This window comes from Eleutherodactylus coqui, chromosome 4, assembly GCF_035609145.1.
Source record: "Eleutherodactylus coqui strain aEleCoq1 chromosome 4, aEleCoq1.hap1, whole genome shotgun sequence".
Classification (NCBI taxonomy): Eukaryota; Metazoa; Chordata; class Amphibia; order Anura; family Eleutherodactylidae; genus Eleutherodactylus; species Eleutherodactylus coqui.
Genome location: NC_089840.1, coordinates 146,747,493 through 146,771,759, shown reverse-complemented (window position 1 = coordinate 146,771,759; position 24,267 = coordinate 146,747,493). Strand labels below are relative to the sequence as shown.

Here is a 24,267-nt window from a genome sequence, read left to right as displayed (position 1 = left end):
GTGCAGCCAGTAACATGTATAACACATTATATGTCCCCCATAATGCATCCAGTAACACCTCCACCACATGATATGTCCCCCAGAGTGAGGACGGTAATATATACAACCCTCATACGGCTAACAACCAGTTATGGCTCTTGCAATGCAACAATGAAAATTGCGTTATCCTTATGGCACATAATAGGCCGTCGCTAAGAAATGAATGGTTTGTTCTGTAAACGCCATCCATAACAGCCCGTCTATAGATATGTTCGACTAAAGCACGTAAACGCCATCATGCTGCTCGTACTGCAGACAACTATCTATACAACCACGAAAAGAATCCGCTAGTCCGTCCTGCAAGTAGGCTGCCATAGTGCTGCCTAATCTAACCATAAACATGGAGGCTCTTCACTATGGCCGCCGCCTGCTGGCGACACGTGTGCGTGCGGCTGGTTTCTGGGCATGCGCGGCGTAGCTGTGGTTACTCTGGCGGTAGTGACGCTGAGCAGTGGCTGCCGGTAGAGGAAGCGGGGCGAGGCAGGAGCTCCGGTGACCAGTGTCCAGCAGGCTCCGACCGCCCGGCTCCACCATGGGCTGCACACTGAGTGCCGAGGATAAAGCGGCGGCCGAGAGGAGTAAGATGATAGACCGCAACCTGCGGGAGGACGAGGAGAAGGCGTCCAAGGAAGTGAAGCTGCTGCTGCTGGGTGAGGACGGCCGCTGCTCTGGGGGTCTCCGTCCTGCGTCCCCTCTCTGTGGCCCTGGGGGGGTCTCCGTCCTGCGTCCCCTCACAGCTGCCCTGGGGGGGGTCTCCGTCCTGCGTCCCCACTCCGCGGCCCTGAAGGGGTCTCCATCCTGCGTCCCCTCTCCGCGGCCCTGGGGGGGTCTCCGTCCTGCGTCCCCTCTCCGCGGCCCTGGGGGGGTCTCCGTCCTGCGTCCCCTCTCCGCGGCCCTGGGGGGGTCTCCGTCCTGCGTCCCCTCTCCGCGGCCCTGGGGGGGTCACCGTCCTGCGTCCCCTCTCCGCGGCCCTGGGGGGGGGGGGGTCACCGTCCTGCGTCCCCTCTCCGTGGCCCTGGGGGGGGGTCTCCGTCCTGCGTCCCCTCTCCGTGGCCCTGGGGGGGGGTCTCCGTCCTGCGTCCCCTCTCCGTGGCCCTGGGGGGGGGTCTCCGTCCTGCGTCCCCTCTCCGTGGCCCTGGGGGGGGGTCTCCGTCCTGCGTCCCCTCTCCGTGGCCCTGGGGGGGGGTCTCCGTCCTGCGTCCCCTCTCCGTGGCCCTGGGGGGGGGTCTCCGTCCTGCGTCCCCTCTCCGTGGCCCTGGGGGGGGGTCTCCGTCCTGCGTCCCCTCTCCGTGGCCCTGGGGGGGGGTCTCCGTCCTGCGTCCCCTCTCCGTGGCCCTGGGGGGGGGTCTCCGTCCTGCGTCCCCTCTCCGTGGCCCTGGGGGGGGGTCTCCGTCCTGCGTCCCCTCTCCGTGGCCCTGGGGGGGGGGTCTCCGTCCTGCGTCCCCTCTCCGTGGCCCTGGGGGGGGGTCTCCGTCCTGCGTCCCCTCTCCGTGGCCCTGGGGGGGTCTCTGTCCTGCGTCCCCTCTCCGTGGCCCTGGGGGGGTCTCTGTCCTGCGTCCCCTCTCCGTGGCCCTGGGGGGGTCTCCGTCCTGCGTCCCCTCTCCGTGGCCCTGGGGGGGTCTCCGTCCTGCGTCCCCTCTCCGTGGCCCTGGGGGGGTCTCCGTCCTGCGTCCCCTCTCCGTGGCCCTGGGGGGGGGGTCTCCGTCCTGCGTCCCCTCTCCGTGGCCCTGGGGGGGGGGTCTCCGTCCTGCGTCCCCTCTCCGTGGCCCTGGGGGGGGGGTCTCCGTCCTGCGTCCCCTCTCCGTGGCCCTGGGGGGGGGGTCTCCGTCCTGCGTCCCCTCTCCGTGGCCCTGGGGGGGGGGTCTCCGTCCTGCGTCCCCTCTCCGTGGCCCTGGGGGGGGGGTCTCCGTCCTGCGTCCCCTCTCCGTGGCCCTGGGGGGGGGGGGAGTCTCCGTCCTGCGTCCCCTCTCCGTGGCCCTGGGGGGGGTCTCCGGCCTGCGTCCCCCCCCCCCCCCCCTCCGGCCGCGGCCCTGGGGGGGGGGGGGTGTCTCCGGCCTGCGTTGAGCCCCCCCCCCTCCGGCCGCGGCCCGGGGTTGTCTCCGTCCCCCCCCCCCCCCCCCGCAGTGCTCTGCCAGTGATGACTTCCATGTCTGGCAGACGACGTGCGCACCTTGGGGCTGCCGGGCCTCACAGAATAGGGAAGTGCTCAACAGGAAAGACTGTGTGCTCAGAAGTGTTCTGCAATCGCAGGTCAGCAGTTACATTGTAGCTCGCAGCGCTCCTTACTGCTGGCTGACCCTTCACTAAACCTCAACAAAGCCAAACTGGTAGCCTTCATGTCACTCCTCTGTGATGATTGGCTCTACCAGATGCTTGGCGCTGAGTGGCTGGCACTATACTAACTCAGTGTGTTATGTTGAAAAAGTTCCTATGTCCATATTCAGCCTATTACCCCCACCACCACCAAATGTTGATCCAGAGGAAGGTAAAACCCCCCAATGAGGTAGATGCCAGCCTCCTCTTTTGAGGCAAAAACTTTCTTCCCAACTCTAATCTGAGAATCAGAATAATCCCCGATCACCGCCCATTCTGAGGTAATCAGTGATATAACGTAATATTCTGTCACTCAAGAAAGGCGTCCAGGCGCCTCTGAGGGCTAATGCCCATGGCCGGATTTCTGCCACGTTTTACACGGTGGATATCTGCGGCGTTATGCCGCATCTATTAGGTTCTATTGAACCCAATAGCTCAATGTTCATGTTGCGGAATTCTGCCGCGTGAAAGAAACCGCGACATGCTCTAATTGCCGTGGGAATACGTGCGGCCAACTTCCATTGTAGTCAATGGAAGCCGGCCATCACGCTATACTTCCTCTGTAGCGCAGCGGAAGTATCGCCTGAATACGCATCCCTGCCCACCGCTGGCTACGTCATCATGCACTGCCAACGTGTCATGCGCTGTATTGCACATGCGTGCCGGCTCGAGGGACAGGAATATCACAGCGAATCTGGGAGGTGTCTATGGGGGTTTTGGGGGGTGCCGTGGCGGACTCCGCTGCGATATTCCGCTAGCGGAGCACGCCATGGCCGTGGGCATGAGGCCTTATACTCTTTTAGTGAATTCACCATCACCGCATCCTCAGTCACAGAGTTCCACAGTCTCACTGTTCTTACGGTGAACACCCTTCTGTGTAGGTATAGAAACTTTCTTTCCTCTAGGCGTAGAGGGCGCCCCCTTACATTAACAGTCCTGGGTATGATAGATGATGGAAGAGATATCTGTACTGACCCCTGATATATCTACATAGTTATTAGAGCCCCCCCCCCCCCCCTTCCTTGTTACAGTCCTGGGTATAAGGCCTCCTCCACACGAGCGACACGGCATCGCCGTGAGAAAATTGCAGCGATATCGCATTGCTGCATCTTCTTGCGTCAATACCGCGATTTTGTAGCGCTACAAAGTTGCACGACTTTGTAGCATTACGTGTGAGAATTTTTGGGGCGGGGCTTAAAATATGAGCCCAACACTAAAAATAAGCTGTAACTGAAGAAAACCAAAACAAGTATACATCACCTCTCCCGCACTGTCCGGGGCGCCGCAGCAGCTTCTCCCCGGGTCCTGGCACTGATCATCTTCTTCATCTTCTGGATGCTGGAAGTGCTGGCTGTGATTGGCTAAGCGTCAGCCAATTATAGCCAATGCTCCATGAATAGCTGTGATTGGGTCAATCATTGCCATTCATCGAGCACTTGCTGTGATTGGCTAACCGTCAGTAACTGAAGAGCTATGGTTATCTGAACACAACAGGCGCCATTAAAAGTGTTGAAGGGGAAAACAAGCTGTGGCATCGAACGTTTCCTTAATGCGTTGTCAAGTTATTCTTTGCTACATCTGTACTTACTTTTTTGTATTTACCCTTATTCATATAAAGTTTTTATCCCCAGATAGTTCAGTACTAATGGTAGGAAAGCGCCACCTGCTGTTTTTACTTTAATAAGTGTAAAGACAAGAAAGGGTAAGAATTATGGGCTAAATGTAACTATTTTAGTATTAATGCCAGTGTGCCCAAGGTTTTGCAGGTGGCGCAGGACTTTTAAGGCCTCATGTCCACTCAAAAAATACAATCCGCGCAGAATCTGCTGTGGATTTCTGCAGGGGATTACACGCGGATTTGCTTTAAATGGCATTTTTTTGCATGCAGATATCTGCACACATTGCTATCAATGTGATGGCAATGTTGCCGATCCGCGCGGAATCCGCGGCAAATGGAGCATGCCGCGTTTTTTCTCCCCACGCATGAAAAACGCAATTCTTTTAAAATGCCATCCGCGGGTGCAAAAATCAATTTAATGGACTCGCGGATGGCAATGATTCCCTATGGGCAAAATCCGCTGCAGATTCCGCGGCGGAAATCTGCTGCGGAATCTGCAATTCCATTTACCCAGTGGACATGAGGCCTAAGGCCTCATGTCCACGGGCAAAAGAAGAATTAAAATCCGCAGCGGATTTTACTCTTCTCCCGCATGCGGATCCGCAACCCATAGGGATGCATTGACCACCCGTGGGTAGATAAATACCCGTGGATGGTCAATAAAAGTGAATTTAAAAAAAAATGGAGCATGTAAAAAAATGCGACATGCTCCATTTTCGTGCGGGTCTACCGCGGGGATGGCTCTCGCAGGCTTCTATTGAAGCCTATGGAAGCCGTCCGGATCCGCGGGAGACCTAAAATAAGAATAACTTACCCGCAGCGGACCGGGCACGTCTTCTCTTCCTCACGGCCGGCTCTTCTTGCTTCGGCTCGGCGGATGTGCCCGGGGCATGCGTGCGGCACACCGCCGGCATGCCGAGTACATCCGCTGGCCGAAGAAAGAAGATCCGGCCGTGAGGATGAGAAGACCTTCCCGGTCCGCTGCGGGTAGGTTAATTCTTATTTTAAGCGCTCATGTCCGCGGGGCAGGAGGGACCCGCTACGGATTCTACATGTAGAATCCGTAGCGGGCCTGATTTTCCCCGTGGACATGAGGCCTAAGTCTTCTCGCCAACTGCAGCGTGCCCTGCCGCAGCCCTGCGCAGCTGTAATGCAGAAGCTTTCCTCTGCACATAGCAGCGTGCTGCACACTAGGCACGTCTTGGCAGAAGACTAAAGCCTTATGTCCACGGGAACGCATGGATTCGAAGGGCAGAATCCCGCAGCGGTTTTCACTCAGCCCGCAGACATGAAGCCTAAAAATACATTTTACTCACCTGTCCGTAGACATTGGGCCTAAGGCCTCATGTCCACGCGGATGGAGAATCCGTAGCGGGTCCCTCCTGCCCCGCGGACATGAGTGCTGAAAATAAGAATACCTCTCGCACGCTCCGGATCTTCCCTTCTTCGTGGCTTCATCTTCTCTCCGTCGCGGCTGGATCTTCTTTCTTCGACCCGGCGGATGTGCACGGCAGGTTGGTTGTGAGCCGCGTACATGCGCCGGCCCGAAGAAAAAAGATCTGGCCGCGACGAAGAGAAGATGCAGCCGCGAAGGAGGGAAGATCCGGAGCAGGTGAGTATATTCTGATTTTGGTTTCCCACGGATCCGGACGGCTTCCATAGGCTTCAATAGAAGCCTGCGAGAGCCGTCCCCGCGGGAGACCGGCACGAAAATGGAGCATGGTCCAGATTTTTTCATGCTCCATTTAAAAAAAAAAAATCACTCTTATTGACCATCCGCGGGTATTTATCTACCCGCGGGTGGTCAATGCATCCCTATGGGATGCGGATCCGCATGCAGGTGATCCGCTGCGGATTTAAAATAATCTTTTGCCCGTGGACATGAGGCCTAAGGGTTTTTATTTTAAATCTGTAATTATGGGAGAAGTGTGTGTCCCTAGGTGGCACCTATGTAGAGAAGGACTAATAACTGTGCCAAGTTTTACTGCTCTTAGTCTACAGTGAGTGGGTCAGGGAAAATCTTTTCTTCTACAGCATATTCCCCTACAGCGTATTACTGGCGTATAAGACGACAGGTAGTTAGTTTCTCCATTGGAAAAGTTGGGGGTCGTCTTGTACGCCGGAAAATACAGTATTTAATCTTGGCAACAAATTCTGTTTGGCTCCCAAACTTTTCACTGCAAGAGCCAATGGTTCGTAGGTATTATTTTAGTTTGGAGTCCTGTAACCAGAATCGGGGTTTGTATACAGCGTGGCGGGGCCGCACTGCTGAAGTGCATTCTGAAGGAAACCAAAAAAGCTTAGACATTTTTGAGTTTGGACTCATTTAAAAATTGGCCCTTTAACTCCCAAAAAAGGTGTTTAGACCTAAACCTATCAAAGAACGACAAAATGTGAGCGCTTTGGATTACTTGGCACCCTTCATTGACTGCAAGAGATAGCATTTCATTGGATATTTAGTCTGTAGGTGCAATTTTTCTGTTTTGCCTCACGATCTAAGGGCGCTTTCACCCAACAGTTTTTATGTTCAGTTTTTTGTGTATCTTGCTTTTCACTACATCCCGGATTAGGCCCAATGTCCATGGGTGGATTTTTGCTGCGGAGTCCGGAGTGGGCTTTTATCTGCTGGCCAGATAATCTGTAGCTCAGACACATGCCCAGCTGATACTAAAGGCCCATTTACACACAGGGACAACCTTTCAAATGATTGAAAGATTGACAGTTTTAGCGATCATTTTTCATGAAGTACTAATGGACACTAATGTTCATTAGCACTTTATAATCACTTGCGTGTAAATGAGCCTCTGCAAGCTGTTTGCAGAACTCAGCATGTAATCTGAGCTGTGCACACAGCTCCATTGCTCTTGCATGGGCTGTCGGCAGAATACAATGTAATCTCCAACTCCCGCACAGAGCACAGCGTGCGGTCTGTGTTCTCTACTCTCTGGCTGAAAAATGGTTTTTAAGCTCACCTTAAAATCATCGTTCAGCCGAAGAGTAAGTGGTGGCAGCATTTACACGCAACGATTATCGCTCATATGCCATCGTTAGACCGAATTTTGAGTGATAATTGTTGCTTGTAAATGGGGCTTAAGTTTACTTAATGAGGGAAAATACTGATTATTAGGTGCGAGTAATTTTATTCAGTTTGTTCGTTCAGTTGTGCAGTTGTTTAAGCGATAGTCATTGCCCGTAAAGGGCCTTAGATCGCCCGGACAGCCAGGCTGTGATTGAGGAGGGGACGAGTCCATTTCAATGCAGTAAAATGTTTGCAAGTTGGGTAATGGCTCTGATGGTTGACTGTGGGAAGTGCTTGTTGTCTAAGCTCTACTTATCTCTAGGATAAGATTTTAGAACCATTTAACTGCCAGATAATTAGGATTATTGCAGTGTTTTATGCTTGGTTTCCAGGTTAATGCACTAATGCATTTGCTTTTATCTCTATATTCCAGGACCATAGAGATGATGTGAGTCTTAAATAGTTGATTCTGCCTGTGTATGGGGGAATTTATGCTTAGCCTTTCCTGTTGGCAGGAAATTGTACATAAATATATTAGCAAAGTGTAAGGCCGCCTGCAGAGGGCCGGGTCGGATTCCGCTATGAGAATTCTCGCAGCCGGATCCAACCCGCGTTCCTGCTAAGACCAGTATGGCTCTCACCTGCTCTCACGGCTCCGGCTCTGATGCGCCTGCTGCCGCCCAGCCGGCGTGCCGGAAGTGACATTTCTGTGCGGGCCTCTGTGGGACCTGCTCAGAAAAAGAACATGCCGCGATTTGTTTACCGTGTGCAGAGGGCCTAACTCTGCATGAAGATACTTCTTGTCTAGGTTTGTGGGTTATTTCCAAAGATGTAGCTCTTGTTAAAGGGGCTTTAAGGCACTTTTGTAGTTGATCATCAGGATTGTTCCGCTCACCCCCAGCGATCAGCTGTTATTGTGGACTTCTTAACTGAGATCAGCTTGTTTTGAGGCCACTAGAAAGTTGCATTAATGATTTGTAATGGTATTTTTACGCTTTAAAATCAGTCCTCTAAAACCTCCACTGTTGATAAAGCAGGAGCCAGCTGGCAGCGCAGGGAGCAGTGAGCCACCGCATGAACTTTACCCACTCCGCACTCGTGAAGCCGCAGGCGGGTCCAGGCATTGTGGTACAAAATGCAGGCCAGCTCTGGTTCCCATTTCAGCAGGCTTCTGTTTGCTTCTGACATTTCAGCAAGACAGAATATCGTAGTGTATCCTCTATACAGCTTGTAGCTTTGGTCTCCTCATTAATGACAGCGCATGGTTCTGTCTGAATGCAGTGTAGGCAGGCTCACTAATGCAATATGAACCTAGCCTTAACCCTTTTAGAGGGGTTTTATTGTAGCAAAACCTCGTCCACCCACTGGGCTCAGCTTAAAATAAAAAAGGATCGCATTCTTGCCTCTCCTGGGGCCCCAAGATGCAGATTACAGTCATCAGCGGCGGTAGATAGCCTGGCGAAAGTCAGGTGTTCACTGCAATGTTACCATACATACGTCACCGTACATACTCCTGGACATTTTTTCTGTCAAAATAGCTGTGTGAGGGCTTGTTTTTTGTGGAATAAGGGTGGTTTCACATCTGCGTCCGTCTGTCTTTTTCTTTTCTTTTTTTTTTCTAATAAACTGCCGCAAACGGGACTCATAGAGAACAATACATTTTTTTGCTCTGAGTTCAGTTTGACTCTGTTCTGTTCACTTTCAGTTCTTCTGAAATCTCGTTATTTGTATAGCGCCGACTTATTCCGCAGCACTTTCCGGTAATTTATTGCTGTTGAGAATAGCTATAGGACTCCTCTGCCGGAACTATATAGTTCAGGCTAAAAATGAGTGCGCTTCCTAATTCGCCACACAGGGCCCCCGTGGCTCAGATTATGGTTAGTGGATATAATTTCCAAGAACAAATTATGTGCAACAGCATTCCAATGCAAACATGTCTCAAGCCCAGAATTAGATAATCGGGAAAACCCTTCTTGTCTGCGGCTTCTCTAGAAGAGAAGCTGGCCAGAAAACAATTGCCCTTTTGGAAACCCCACTCTCCAGTAAGAGAGTATAAATGCAAAGGATTGCTGGAGCTATGCAAAGGAAGAAATGGTAGAGGCAGGAACATCCTCCTTAACTCCAGTACCAATCCAGGATTATCAAAACACTGACACCAGGTTTATGAGGGAAGGCTCTTACACCTCACCATTGGTCTACAAATTCTAACAAACACATGGGTGCTACAAATTTTAGAAACGGGACACAAAATAGAGTGTCTATCTTGTGTCCCGGAAAAGAAGAATCAAGATTACACAGACAAAAACTTTACAACAGCTGCAGGAAGGAATTCTGGACCTCTTATCACTAGAAGCAATTATTCTGGTTCCACAAAATCAGCAATGAACAGGATTCTGTTCCATGCTATTCCTAGTGAAGAAGACAAGCGGGGCTTCAAGAGCAACTATTAACGTAAAGCACCTAAATGAATGGATTACATACCGAAAGTTGTGACTGGAAACCATAAAGTTCATTGTACCCCTGACTTCACAAGGTGCAGTGATGTGCATGTAGGATCTCGGGGATGCTGATCACGTCCGTATAGATCCGTGGTACCAGATGTTACTGAGATTTGCTGTGAAAATAAATGGCAAAATTCTATATTTCTATTTTGTATTTACCATTAGGGATCTTCTAGACCTCAAAGGTCTTCTAAAACATTATTATAGACAGTGACCTTTCTGCAGGGAAAAATGATAAAAATATACCTGATGACTTCCTTTTGGTGGCAGACACAGAAGCATTATTGAACGATCACTTGAGTGACTCAAACTTTATACCTGAAACTCAGTTGGGTTACAAATGTTCAAAAATCAGACTTCTATCTATCAAAGGAGAAGAACTTCTTAAGAGTTCTGTTAATTTCAGACCTTCCATGTACCTGGCTTTCAGAAGACAAAAAACAAGAGATACTCTCAAAAATCTCTTCATTACAAAGAAAATAGATAGTGTCTAAAAGATTAGTCATGAGTCTCTTTGGGGTTACTGATGTCATGTATTCCAGCAGTAGCCTGGGCCCAAGAGCATTCCAGGGTCCTGTAGAAAATGATTTTATAGTGTTGGGACAAATAGCTCAACAGCTTCTGTAATAGTAAAGCATTTCCTTTCTTTGATTGTGAAAAGTTACAAACTTGTTCAAAGGGATAGAATCTATTTAAGAACCTGTCCTAGCAGAAGCAAGCAAAAGCGGTTGGGGAGCCCAGTTTCTCAGACATTCCCTTCAAGGAAAATGGTCCCAAGAAATTGGAGAAATATCTTCCAATTATCGAAAATGGTCCCAAGAAATTGGAGAAATATCTTCCAATTATCGAGAACTGAAGGAAGTCTGGGAGTCATTAAAACAGATAGGGCATCTGAAAATGCTGTGTGGTGACATCACTACAGTATCTCTTTGACAATGAGGGGGAATAGGATCCCCTCTCCACTAGGAATTGGTTGGAAAGATACTCATTTGGGCATGAAAACATTCTGGTCCAGTTCATCTTAAGGGCATTTACCCACTAGCGTTTTCTTTAACGCTGCGGTTTTTTTCAATAGGACTTTATAATGTTAAAATCTCATTGCACAAAAATCGCACATGCTCAAACTTGCGATTTTTACATTAGAAAGTCCCATTGAAAAAATACAGCGATATCGCAGCGTTAAAAAAAGTCAGTTGGTAAAAGCCCTTAAAGGGGTAGAAAACAGTGCCAGATTAATTCGTTAGGAAGTAGAACCTGGGGAATGGGGCTGTAAATGCAGAATAATTCCAGATGAGGTTTTCCCCAAATGGTATGTTTTCGTGATGCAAAAAGATCTAAAATTTCTCAATTCTTCTCTCTTCACCTGGAGGATCACTCATTAGGGATAGATGCACTGTCTCAGGTCAGGTCTGGGAAATGGAATTAGCTTAGACATTCCCGTTATTTTCAGTGATACTTCAAGTCCTGAGGAAAATCTGTCAGAGCAGTACCATTGTGATGCTGATAGCTCAACATTGGAGGAAATGGAATTGGTTCCCATTGCTGAACAATCTAGCCATAGACACTCTGCCCAGGGTCTGATTCTATATCCCAGGGTGGAGAAGCTTCAACGGTCAGCCTAGATCTTGAAAAGCAGATACTAAGGCCTCATGTCCATGGGCGGGTTGGATTCCGCCTGCGGGAGCTCGCAGTTGAATCACACCCTGCCCACAAACGAAGACCTTGCTTACCTGTCCGGGTTTTCTTTTTTTCTGTACTGCAGATGTGTGTGAACACGCTGGCCGGCGATTGTGCGCAGTAGTGTTTTTTTTCTTCTTCAAACTCCTGCTTTCCTGCGGAATCCACAGCCCGTCCGTAATGTCAATTGCGGACGGGCCATGGATTGGACGGTTTCCATTGACTTCAATGGAAGCCGTCTGTGCATAAACCACAGTAAAATTGAGCATGCTGCAATTTTTTCTTATTGTGAGCGGAAATCGCAGTTGGTTTCCGCTCATGGACATCAAAAAGATTGTTTTACCATAGTATGCTATGGAGGCTTATTGCTGTAGAATCCAGAGCGGAACGCCCACTCTGGATTCCGCAGAAAAATTCGCCCGTGGACATTGGACCTAAGGATTTTCAGATCAAGTGATTACAACACTACAAAAAAATCAGAAAGGAGGAACATCCGGTATCTATATAGAAAAAAACTACTAATGACCACTTGTCTGTATGTTTGTGTGTGAGTGCTTCTGATGCTCCGCCACTGTTAACGTCATCACTCCACCTCCTGATGATGCCATTGAAGGGCTCTTGGAAGGGGAGGGTAAAATAACACACTGAGAATACAACTAAGCCATTATTATCTCAATAGACACAACTCAGCAGTCCTGGCAGACAGAACCCACTAACCTACCACTACCACAGAGATCCAGCGGGCTGAATAACTAGGCCATTATTATCTCTGAAGACACAACTCAGCAGTCCTGGCAGAACACACTGACCCACCACCAGCACAGAGATCCAGTGGGCTGAAGGACCTGTGGTGATGTCATTGCTGTGGGAGGAGCCAAGCTTTGTGTCTTTTGTGGTAATCAAGCTGCTGTGTGTGATGTGCCACCGGAAACACTGGGACAAGAATGTCCTAATGATTGTGTGTGTGTGTGTGTGTGTGTGTGTGTGTGTATGTATATATATATATGTGTGTGTGTGTGTGTGTGTGTGTGTGTGTGTATGTATGTATATATGTGTGTATGTATGTGTATGTATGTGTATATATATATATATATATATATATATCTCTATATATCTCTATCAATTCTGCAACTGGATGGGTCTTCACAAACAATCTTCGAAAACCTTTACTTCTTACAAGTGTGGCTAGATTAGGGTGTTAGCTGCAGTACATTTCAAAGTCCAGGTGGCAGCATTATCTAGTTTCTAATGTATTTCCCTATTAGGGTGTTTATTAAAACTTTATTTAAAAGGTTGCTTACAGAATAAGACTCGCTACAAAACCTAATGTAGCCCCATGGGCTCTAAATACAACTCCATTAGGGTAAAGTTTTCCCATTTTTAAGCCATTGGAGTTTTCAAATATTACATATCTAGCTTGGAAAGGGGTATTCTTAGTATCTATTACTACGGCTCATAGAGCATTTGAGATGCAGGCTATGTCCATTTAAGAGCCTTTTATGAGAATTTTAGACTAAAATTGTCATACGACTTGAGCACTCCTTTGTGTCATAAGAAAAATGTCATACCTTTGACGCAAGAACTATCCTAAAATACATAAAAACACAACCTTGGAGGATCGACACAAATGTATCTAATTCAGTGAATAGTGTAAAGGGAAGAGGGCCTCAAAATCCACGTTAGACATATAGATAAAAGCTGTCATTGAAGAAGTTTACTGAGCACAAGGAAGCACTGCTTCTACGTGAATTAAAGCCTATCCTATAATTGTAGTCTCCTCTACTAGGGCTAACAGGGCCAATGTATCACTTGAGCAGATTTGTAGGATTAATGGGCAAACCCAAACACTTCAGCAATAGCGGCTGGATGTCTTGGCCAACAAGGATATAACATTTGGGTAGAAAGTTCTACAAGCAGTTATCGCTCCCTAAAAATGACTTGTTTGTTAAGTCTCCAATGGGTGCTGTCATGAAGGGTGGGGGAGTGTGAGTGAAAAAAGAGAATTATGCGTACAGTTATTTAATTTTTATGAGTCCTTCATAAAAGCCCCCCTAGTTCCCTCCATAATTCTCCATCAATACAAACAAAATTGGAAATGGAAAATATCTGATCAAGTGTTCTGTTTGTCCAATGTAGTCCTTTTGAAAACCTCAAAACTAAATAATCAAAATGGAGTGGTAGGAGGGTAGTTTAGAACTGACAGAATAGTTAATGGGGATACACTTGTGGTATTAAGCTAAAGGTTTTGTAAACTGTGTGGTGACTAATGCTTGAAGTCTGACCAGTGAGGTTAACAAATTGGAATAATAGTGTCTGAAGAAAACTATGACGTAGTGGGAATAACAGAGACCTAGGTCCAATATCCACGGGCAGATCGGATTCCACATGCGGAATCCGACTGCCCGCGACCGAGGGCACTGTGGATCAGGCGGCTTCCATCGACCTCAATGGAAGCTGTTTGTACCAAAAGGTCCGCGAAACAAATCCGCATGCTTTATTTCATTTGCGGTCGCTCATGTTTCCCTACGGGGGGCTTGATTTGTGGATCTTTCGTGCGGATTCTGCAAATCAAATCTGCCATTGGACATTGGGCCTTAGACTGGGCGGTTGCGTTCTGTAAAAAAAGGGGATTGACTATGAAGTCTTGTTTGAGGTCCACACTGCGGCGAGGATATATGTGAAGGTAATGAACATGTGTAGTCTCTATGGGTAAAGATGCATGGAAGGAAAAACAATCTTCCTAGGCGTTTGTCATCAACTATAACAGAAAATCTATTATTGAGGCAAATGGATGAAGCAGAAAATTACAATGAGACCATTATTATACGGGAAATAAACTGGAAAACAGAAACCTGCAACTCATGAAGGAAACTAGTTTGTCAATAACTACAGATATTTCCTTTCCCAACATGTACAGGATCCAATTAAAGGGATGGCCATTTTTGGACTTATTAACTGGCAGACCTGACAGAATCCACAGTGCAACCGCAGCAACTCACAGCACACTTCAGGATTTTCAAATTAAACTCAAAAGCCCATAATATGCGTGCCAAGGTATGGGGGTCAGAGCCACCAAGCCCTCCAATTAGACAATCCAATATACATACAAGAACGATGGCAGCATAAAAGGCGTAGTAATTTTCTTATACTTTTTATTCCTCCATCAAGACTGCAACGTTTCTACCCTCTTGGGGTCTTTGTCAAGCATACTTGACAAAGACCCCAAGAGGGTCAAAACGTTGCAGTCTTGATGGAGGAATAAAAAGTATAAGAAAATTACTACGCCTTTTATGCTGTCATTGTTCTTCTATGTATATTAGACCTGACAGAATAACAGTGGTGCAGGTCGGAGGGCATCTAGGAAATAGTGCCCATAATATAATCAATTTCCACTTGCCTTTCAGAAGGGTGTTTTGTTGGGGGAGGGGACCAATCACCAGGTCCTCATAGCATACACCCTGGGGTTTTAAGGGAATTAATGTGATTGGTTCTTTTATTTAAGGACTCTAGTGCCTGGGTTTGTTTCACTGGATTGGTGCTTAGCAAACGTGGTGCCGATATTCAAAAAGGGGCAAAAAGGGAATCTGCAAACTGTAGACCACTAAGTCAACCTTCAATTGTGTGTAAAATGTTTGAGTGATTTCTAAGAGATGCTATCCTGGAGTACCTTAATCAAAATAGCTATATAATTCCATATCAGCATGGGTTTATAAGGGGTCGTTTCTGTCAAACCAATCTCGTTGGCTTCTATGAGGAGGTAAGTCCTAAACTGTATCGGGAGAGTCATTGGATTTTGTAGATCTGTATTTTTTCTGAAGTGTTTCATACTGTGCTGCATAAAAGAACTGGTATTTAAAATGAAAATGTGGGTAAGTATAACTGGCTCAGTAATAGAAAATAGAGGGGGGTTATTAATGGTACATACTGATTGGGTCACCATTACTAATGGGGAACCGAAGGGGGCAGTATTGGAGGGGTCACTATTACTAGTTGGATACTGCAAAGGGCAGTATTGGAAGGGTTACTGTTACTAGTGGGGTACCACAGGGGCAGTATTGGGCCCTATTCTTTTTAGGCTGCTGGAAGCATCGAGGGGCACAGCAAGACTATCAGTCCGCATGTAGATTCCGCTTAAGGTATTTCAGGACACCATGTCGTTGGAGTGAGTGTTCTGGCTTGGGTGTCTAGCGTTTTACATGCTGCTGGATGCAGAGGAGAGATTCTTCACTACAACTGACAGCCATGCAGCGGCACTGTTAGCAAATGGTGACAAGATTAAAGTCTTGTTGCTGTTTGCAAAACTTCGGGTGCATTGGGTGCACTATCCGGAGCACTGTGTGTCGGTGAATGTCCTTTTAATAGTGAATCAAGTGTGTGTCATAAGACATAGAATTTAATAGTTGATTTAACCTCAAAACAAACTCCCCAGTCCTGGACAAACAAAGATAGTTGCAGAAGTTCATTGTCTACCTACTGCATACTATGTATTAATAGCATTGGTATTGTATTAGACACTACATGCTGCTTCGCTTGGCCTGTGCTATCCGCATGAGCTGTAGTGGCCAGTCAGATCAGCATGCCTCAAGACAACCAACGCATAGTAGCCGCAGTGTGCTTCACGTAGTTAGAGAAGCGATGCGGCCATCTTTGTCCGGGTCTGGAGGTCTTAAGGTCAAGTAAGATTTACACAGCTAGTTGAATAGTGTATTTTATTATGGGAAGGCACACTAGGGAATGATAAAGGTGATCGGTTTGATGTGTTTTATTTGGGCTTCTATCTTTTAAGGCTTCCTAACTTCCATTTTTTTTTGTCTAGCGTAATTGGAGCAGAATAAGTAACAGAATGCAGAAGAGCCAAGAGAAGCTTATTAATAGCACAATGCTCCGCTTCCTCTAGCTCATCGTTACAGCCCTGCGTGTGCCACTTCTTGCTTATAACCCTTATCTGCTTCATTCCTATAATTTTGATCTCCGTATACCCCCTCCTCCCCTTATGTACCGTGTCATTGCTGCGCCCACGCAGATGTGTCACGGCCTGTGGCAGCTCTGAGGTTCTAACTTGTCACAACAAGGAAGTTCAGTGGTTAGGAACAATAGCACAGCTGCCCAAGTAGGATCTTCCCCATCTTGCCTGGCACTGCTGGGTGCTAGCAGTCCGCTCAGAGTCGTGAACTGTCCCTCCTTCCAACTCTTTCCTGACTCTTAACAAGAAGAGTTCTTCGTGCTGTGCTCAGGTGTCTTGAGGAAACGTAAATTTAAAGACAAGCTATCTGTTTGGAAGACCTCCAATTTATAGAAGTGGAGTTTCTGTATTTGAGCACATCACACATTGGTAAATACAATTTCAGGTTCCTCATTTGTGGGTTGTTAAGTAAACAGGCTAAAAATTTAAGTTTTGGTTTGCTGATGTCAGAAAACCTCAAGTAAGTCATGGGTCACCTTCCCCTTTCATTCAGAGGTGTTGCAATAAGGCAGGCTAGTATGACAAATTGAGGTGGCTCATTCAAATCTTCTATGAACAAACCTTTCTTTCTGCCATGCAAACTGGTGACTGAATAATCCTCCACAGCGCCACCAATTGGGACGTAGTAACAGTATCAGTCAGTATCCAACCTTTGAGCAGATCTTGTGAGATGACTAGCCAAACCAGAATACTCATAGGCAGACCGCCGTTTTGGAGTTCTTGCAGTGTAGGTAGTTTTCAGTTGGCTAGGTGAAAAGCCAGCAATGTATGGAGGATGACCTGTGTGCAGTAACTGTATAAAGAAATCGATAAAAAACCAGTAAACTTGCTCTACGAGGGAGGTGTGTGAGCCATTGATAGACCTCACATCAGTTCCCTACATCCAAATGTGTGTAGATCCATGTGCGTATTTCACAAGGCAGGAAGACACGACACAAGTGGACTGTAGAGGGGTTTAGCAATGTCGTTGATTTATAAACTGTATAAAAAAATACTAGTATTAAATAAAATATTAAAGCATTAAAAACGAAGATGGTGTATAAGCCATATAGATATAGGGGCAACAATGCAATGTGTTTCGCTGGTAGGCTGTTTCCCCTTTATCAAGTATTAACAGAAATGTATGCATGAGTGATGGAGATGTATGTATGTATGGGAAGCATTTAAATTGATGGGAAAATGGTGTGCCAACATATCCGGAGGTGAACGTGGCTGGAAAGCTGATTTCAAAGAGTAAATTTGCTTGGGCAGCACCGATAACCCCGTACCAGAGTTACTGCAGCGTCTGCCGGGGTAATGTTTCTCCTTGTGCAGAGCTCTATGGGAGGTACAGGGCGTATTATAAAGAACATATGATGCTCCCTGGGAAGAAAACAAACCAGTGATGGAATAATTCCTCCACAGCGCCACTACTTGGAAGGTATATGAATACTGAAAAGACGGAAGGTCGTGCAGCCCGTGGTGGTGGGTCTTGTCCGGCTAAGGACAGATGGCCGTAATTAATGGTGGACAAGTATATACGATCTGCTGCCAGCCAGTCTAAACCTGTGGATAACGGCTCGTGCTACGTGTGGGGAATGGTTACAGAGGTGGCGCCGGGCACTGCTCTCCGTTAGGGGGTGGCGTTGAGAGTATTCATGGTATAAGAACCGGCTGGTCGACATCCTATGCCAGCGCCTCTCCAGGAAATGTAAACCAGGATGTTGGCCTGCTGTTTTATGGGTTAAATATTTGCGCTTGTATCAGCCATTGCTCAGTCGGTTTGTGAGATTCTCGGCACCTTCTCTCTACTGAGCTGAATTAAAAAAGGGAAAACTCTGCAGTTAATTCCAATCACACTTTACAGCAAAGTCTGGCATGATATTTATTCTTACATTGATGAGTTGCTTCATGTCACACTCCTTCTATATACTCTCGCCACCCAATGTGTATACTTGTTTATAAGGACAAATCTAATCGGTCAAACTTGCAACAGCACGTCAATGTAGTAAAGCGTATACATATAACTTAAAGCCCTCGTAGACAGAACAAACGAGCTAAGCCTCAAACAAGAATCGTTCACCTTTCTTTCATCATTCAGTTTCTGCAGCAGTCATCATCGTTGGCTCGTTCCCTCATCGCTCCGTGTAAACTACACTTGTTCAGTCCTTCTCATCACTTATACAGCGAATGTGAAAGACTGAGCGATGTTCATATGAACGAGCCAACGATGTGTCTGCTGTATAAACGGGCTGCACGCATGAACAAGCCAACACTGACGCCATTCACTCGCTCAATCAATAATCATTTGGTGTAAATGGACTTATAGGCTAGTTTGGCATTGGCAAAAAATATAACCGTTCAGGCTCATACATTTGGTTGATAGATTTAATAGGTATCACTGAACATAATCATTGAATGTGGTAAACCCCGCTTTAGCAACTACGGTTTGGGGTTGTGTGGGTTTTTTTTTCTTTTTGCTGCTGCTTTTGGCTTTTTTGGATTGAATGCTTTTACAATTGAAATAACTTTGCAAGTAGTCATGTGGGAGAAAAAAAAAATACTTTTTTTTTTTTTTTTGTCCCTCGAGGAGTGGGGATACGATATTTCAATTGTTGGTATACTAGCCTATGCTAATTTATATATTGTACTTCTGGCAGACTGGCATGGCAGGGAAGATCTAGAGGCCCTGATTAGGCCTCTGGCGGTCTCAAAAACGGATGAATCCATTGTAGGGTGCCGATGGATGATGGGCGGGCTTCCTTCCCCTGTCGCCCGCTTACATGCTGCTGCTATTGATTGCAGCATGTATGGGGTTAATTGGTGGGAACCGACTAGATGACCAGTTTTTATGGCAGCCTAGCCGTTGGGCCCCTTAGTGACTGCCATTTAAAACGTACAGCTGGTCGCTAAGGTTTTTTTTTTTTTAAGATTCTGTATAACTTGTAACTTATTCTTTGCGATCTCTGCTTTTTCTTAGTTTTTGAGTCCAGTGATTGGCAGCCTTCCCTGTATGACTGCACTCTCACCAAATAGGAGCGCTCACTGGACTCATGGCTATGCTGTACGTATAATGACGAAATCTCAATCTGCTCACTTCAGTCTGCTGTATAACACAATGCCAGTAGGTTGAGTAACATTTTCACAATGGCAGGTTCATTTTTGGGGTGCGTTCACACGGTGCTGATCTGCAGCAGATTTTACTCAATCAGTTTAGATTCAACTGAAATGGTGAAATCTGCTGCAGATCTGCCACAATGGGGCAAATTGGGTACATATGAACCTGCCTTAGATGAAGGAACAGTGTGTGGATGTACTGTCTGATCTCTAGTGTTCTATTCAGTGGTATTGTGAGGTGTCGTCGCCACATTGTAATCTATAAAAGGTAACCACTTTTTGTCAAATGCTTCCATCCTCTGGGATTATGTCAGGGAGAAGAGGAGTGCATAGCGGGGACTGGGAAGAACTAATCCTCATCTCTGGGGCTCCCATACATCAGACAAATGTGGCCCTCCAGAAAGGAGTGGAAGAGGGGGATTGGTGGCCAAACATTACTGCGGCTATCCTTGGGTATTTTATAGGGATAATAAAATATTTAAATGTTGGGACCTAGCACCTGTGAGACGTTTATGGCTTACTGTTTCAATGTGCTGCATTGGATTTCACTGTGCCCTTTGTAATTTGTCTGATCTGATAATGTGAACCTTGGACCAGAAAAACTTACTGCCTCCCTAGTCTAGAGGATAGGTTTCTTCACAACACAGTAGGGGGTTCTTTACTGTAAGAGCATTGGGAATATGGAACTTTCTGCCTGAGGACGTTGTTATTAGTAATTATATTAGTATGCTCATTTATTATCTTGTCTTGTGTTTCTTATATCGGCTTAGGCAAAAAAAATTATAATTTTATTCTACTTTCTTAGTCAAAGGTTAGCAGTTAAGCGAGTTCTTATATAATATCAGAGTGTCTTAGGCCCGTGCATCTTCCTCCCTCTCATGTTTCCCACAGAGGAGTTGTACATTCTGATTGGACAAGCTTCTCATTTACTGATAACGCTATATGCTTCCTCCAAATTCTTTCACTTTTGATACTTTACTAACAGAAGTGTACTGGCCTGATACAGAGCATTGTGTCAATCTGTTACCCTTTGTGCACAAAACGTCTGAATATCTAATTTGGCCCACGCAGTGAACGTAAGAGGAGCTCTATTAGCTCCGGTATCAACGTGGTGATGGAGAAAAGAGTAAATGATGGTTCTGGACGTGTTTCTTGAGCGATACAATATTACATGTTATGTCGCACTGCAAGATAATAGGCCGAACTAGATAGTATTTTTTTTATTTATTTTATTTTTTTAAGCCCTATAAACTGTTACTAACCATGCACCATTTCTGATCACACAATCCCTTTTAAAGGAGTTGTGTTGTCTCGGTATAAAAACTTTTATGGGCTGGGCAGGAAGGGGGGGAGGGAGGAGGGGGCAGGGGAAAGGCAGGTCTGTATGTTGTTGTTGTTTTTTTTTTTTGTTTTTTTTATCTAATGTCCAGTTCATAAATGTTTTTATATTGAAGCCACATTTTCCCTCTAAGCAAGAAGTTAAAATGCCCACTAATAGTAATATGATTTCTTCTTTGTCTTACAGGTGCAGGAGAGTCTGGAAAAAGCACAATTGTGAAGCAGATGAAGTAAGTTTCCTGTATCCACTGTGATGTGCTTACACAACTGTCTCTAGACCTAGGAGACAAAGTATGTTTGCATATAGAGATGAGTGAGCATAATTGCTAAGGCAAACTACTCGAGCGAGTAGTGCCTTATTCGAGTACCTGCCCGCTCGTCTCTAAAGATTCGGCGGGGGAGAGCGGGGCGGAACGGAGGGGAGAACTCTTCTCTCCCCCCTGCTCACTCCCGCAACTTACCGCTCACCTGCGCCGGCAGCCGAATCTTTAGAGACGATCGGGAGGATACTCGGCTAAGGCACTACTCGCTCGAGTAGTTTGCCTTAGCGAGTATGCTCGCTCATCTCTATTTGCATGTATTCATTATTGCTTGACACTCAAAGCCGTGCACTCTCCAAAATGGTACCAATAGAAACTGCAAATCCTCCCCCAATGAACAAGCCTTGAAACAAATCAAGAATTGCCCAGGGTCAAGCCAGGCATTAATCTAATAGACAAAGTTGCCACAGGCCAACCAAAAGCCTGTTGGTTATCACCACACCGAAGTAAAAGATAACCGTTTTTGTGAAATAAAACGCCTATGAAACCTTACAATTCCAAGACTCTTGTGGTTTATAGATTATTGTGGTCTATAGACTAAAGTATTTGTGGATCATAGATCACGCCATAATATATAGAAATTGGGAGGTCACCATGCTAGAATATGGAGGGATTGAATGGCAGCTATAATCCCCCACATGTGTATATAGTGAGCAGCAGTAAAGTCCTGAGCTAAAATGTGACCACTAGCCCTCGACATGTTTCACCTAACTAGGCGTCATCAGGGGAAACAATGGGGCTATGATGGCAACGGCGCTGTTTTCAGGACAGGTTCACTGCTCGCACTGTGACAACTCTGCCCAAAGAACAAGTTTTCACACAACCGTATCGGCAGAAAAGTGAATAATTGATGGTCAGAAGATGACACAGTAGTTTACTTTTTTTCTTTCAAAAAGATATGTATTTTTTTTATAGTACAAAAAACCTGGTATCACTGTAATCGTACCTACCCTTAGAATAATTTTCACGTGTCACTTTTTTTTTTTTTTTTATGCCATGTATGTGCCAGAAAAACAAACCCACTTCAATATTGTTGCAGTTGTGGTTTATTTCCATTTCACCCCACTTAAAAATCTTTAAAAGTTTTTTTAGTACATTTAATGGTGCCATTGAAAAATACAACTTGTCCCGCCAGCCCTCTTACAGCTGAGTCAACAGAAAAACACAATTTTTTTGAAAGCTGGAAGAGGAAAACAATGGAAAAAACAAAAAAATGGCAGTGTCCTCTGGGTTAAGCCAGGCTCACATGAGTGTAAATTCATTGCGTGTGTAATTCGCAGTGTTAGTGCGCATAATATGTGGTGAATGAAGTCAATGAAAGTACATTGATTTCTCTTGTTCCATGCATACTTGTGTATATTCATTGTGTATAACGTGTTTAAGAAAAAGAAAAAAAGCTGCATGTTCTATTTTACTACGTATTGCACACGTTGGAGCCCTATTTTCTATGGGTGCATACGAAAATGCTGTACATACGCAGTTACATTGTATACGCATGTTGCTAGGGGGCAATACGAGGAAAGCTAAAAAGAAAAAAAAACAGGAAGCCGGGGCAGAAGAGCGTGTATGAGAGATACTGTACTGCGCAGGCATACATGATCACAATCGCAGTGTTCGCAGCTCCACACCCCGGTAAAACACTGTGCTTTATTTGCAGCGTTTTATACTCTCGTGTGAGCCTGCCCTTCATGACTAAGAACTTCATAGTGTTGTATACTAGTAACAAATATTTAAGAGTTTTGGATGCTTTGGTCATTGGGATTCGTAAGTCCTGGTTTCATGGATAATTAGATGTGCAGTATATAAATGGATTTCTTTTTTCAAGTTTTTATTTAGAAAATAAGCAGTCCAGATGTTCTAGAGCGGCCGCCAGTAGTCATGTCCATGTTTGTGGGACTTCTGACCCCCTGTGGGTTCATGCATATTTTGCCCCCATTGCTTTCCTGATGGACTGTTTATCAGATCTGTTTGTGTGGACTCTAATGTATGTATTGTGCTTTTAGGATTATCCATGAAGATGGCTATTCAGAAGAGGAGTGCAAGCAGTACAAAGCGGTTGTCTACAGTAACACCATTCAGTCCATAATTGCTATAATCCGTGCCATGGGAAGACTGAAGATTGATTTTGGAGATGGGGCCAGAGCTGTAAGCACCTAGTCTTAGTACTATACTGCTCGTGCTGCTGCTTCTTGGCTTCAGAGGGGTTTTCCAGTGAAATACTACTGATGACCTCAGCTGTGCAGGCGCATGCTGTCAGCACCACAATAACACAGAGGGCGGAGCGGAAGCCTCTGGGCAGTGGTCTGCGCTTATATCTGCAGGCACGGCCATTTAAACCCATGAAAATGTTGTGTTCTTGTATAGCAGATTATAAATTCTTCTTCTTTCTCTTGCTCTGCACAGGATGACGCCCGACAGCTGTTTGTTTTAGCCAGTACAGCAGAGGAAGGCATAATCTCCACAGAAATTGCAGGTGTTATTAAGAGGCTGTGGGAAGATGCCGGCGTGCAGGCTTGCTTCTGCCGCTCCCGGGAATATCAACTCAATGACTCTGCTTCATAGTAAGTGTCAGAAATGATGAAGGGAAGGCAGTCAGAGCAACACAGAATTTTTAGGGTCAGGGCATTTTTTGTTGTTTTTTTTTCTCCCAACTTTCAAAAATCTGAAACTTTTTAAAGTTATATTGACAGTCTTATGAGGACTTGTTTTTTGTGGGACAAGTTGTATTTTTCAATTACACCATTTAACTTTGTTTTGTGGGTCAGTATATTTATAGCAACACCAACTTTATATAGTTTTTTTCATTACCTTTTTATAAAAAAATTAAATACAAACATTATGTTCTGTAGTCTGGCGACCAGGAATTTTTTTTAATTAGAGGGGGCTGTGTGAGCTTTTTTTTTTTTTTTTTTTTTTGTGCAGCAAGTTGTAGTCTCTATAGGTACCATTTTGGGGTCCATATGATTTCATGATAGCTTTTTATTAAAGCGGTTGTCCAGTTGTAAATTATTGACTGTCTAGACTTGGGGTAAGCCATCAATAGTTAGTAGATAGTGGTCTGTTGACTGGGACCCCACCAATCAACTGTTTGCCAGGCTCCTGCGCTCATGCACTGAGCTGATTTCTGCAGGAAGCAGACTGCTCTGTTCTCGCTGCAGTGGCCAGGTATGGTATTACACACATTCTTTTCAATGGGAACTTAGCCTGTAATTCCAAGCCTGGCCAATGCAGTGAGAACAAAGCTATCTGGTTCCTGCAGAAATCTGCTTATTGCATCAGCTTAGAGAATAGCTGATTGTTGGGGGTCCTAGGCAGCAGACCCCCCCACTGAGTATCTATTGATAGTCTGTTCTAAGGACAGACCTTTCCCTGACATCATTTAC

The 24,267-nt window shown here is 46.0% G+C and overlaps 1 protein-coding gene across 1 annotated transcript in view; it reads left to right on the top strand.

Moving 5' to 3' along the window:
• Positions 1-467: 467 nt before the first annotated feature.
• GNAI3 (G protein subunit alpha i3) overlaps positions 468-24,267 on the top strand; it is a 36,082-nt gene continuing 12,282 nt past the window's right edge. Inside the window, exons 1-4 of the mRNA XM_066600264.1 lie at positions 468-689; positions 20,752-20,794; positions 22,888-23,029; positions 23,288-23,445. Coding sequence (XP_066456361.1) covers positions 572-689; positions 20,752-20,794; positions 22,888-23,029; positions 23,288-23,445 — 461 coding nt within the window. The 5' untranslated portion in view covers positions 468-571. The remainder of the gene's footprint in view (positions 690-20,751; positions 20,795-22,887; positions 23,030-23,287; positions 23,446-24,267) is intronic.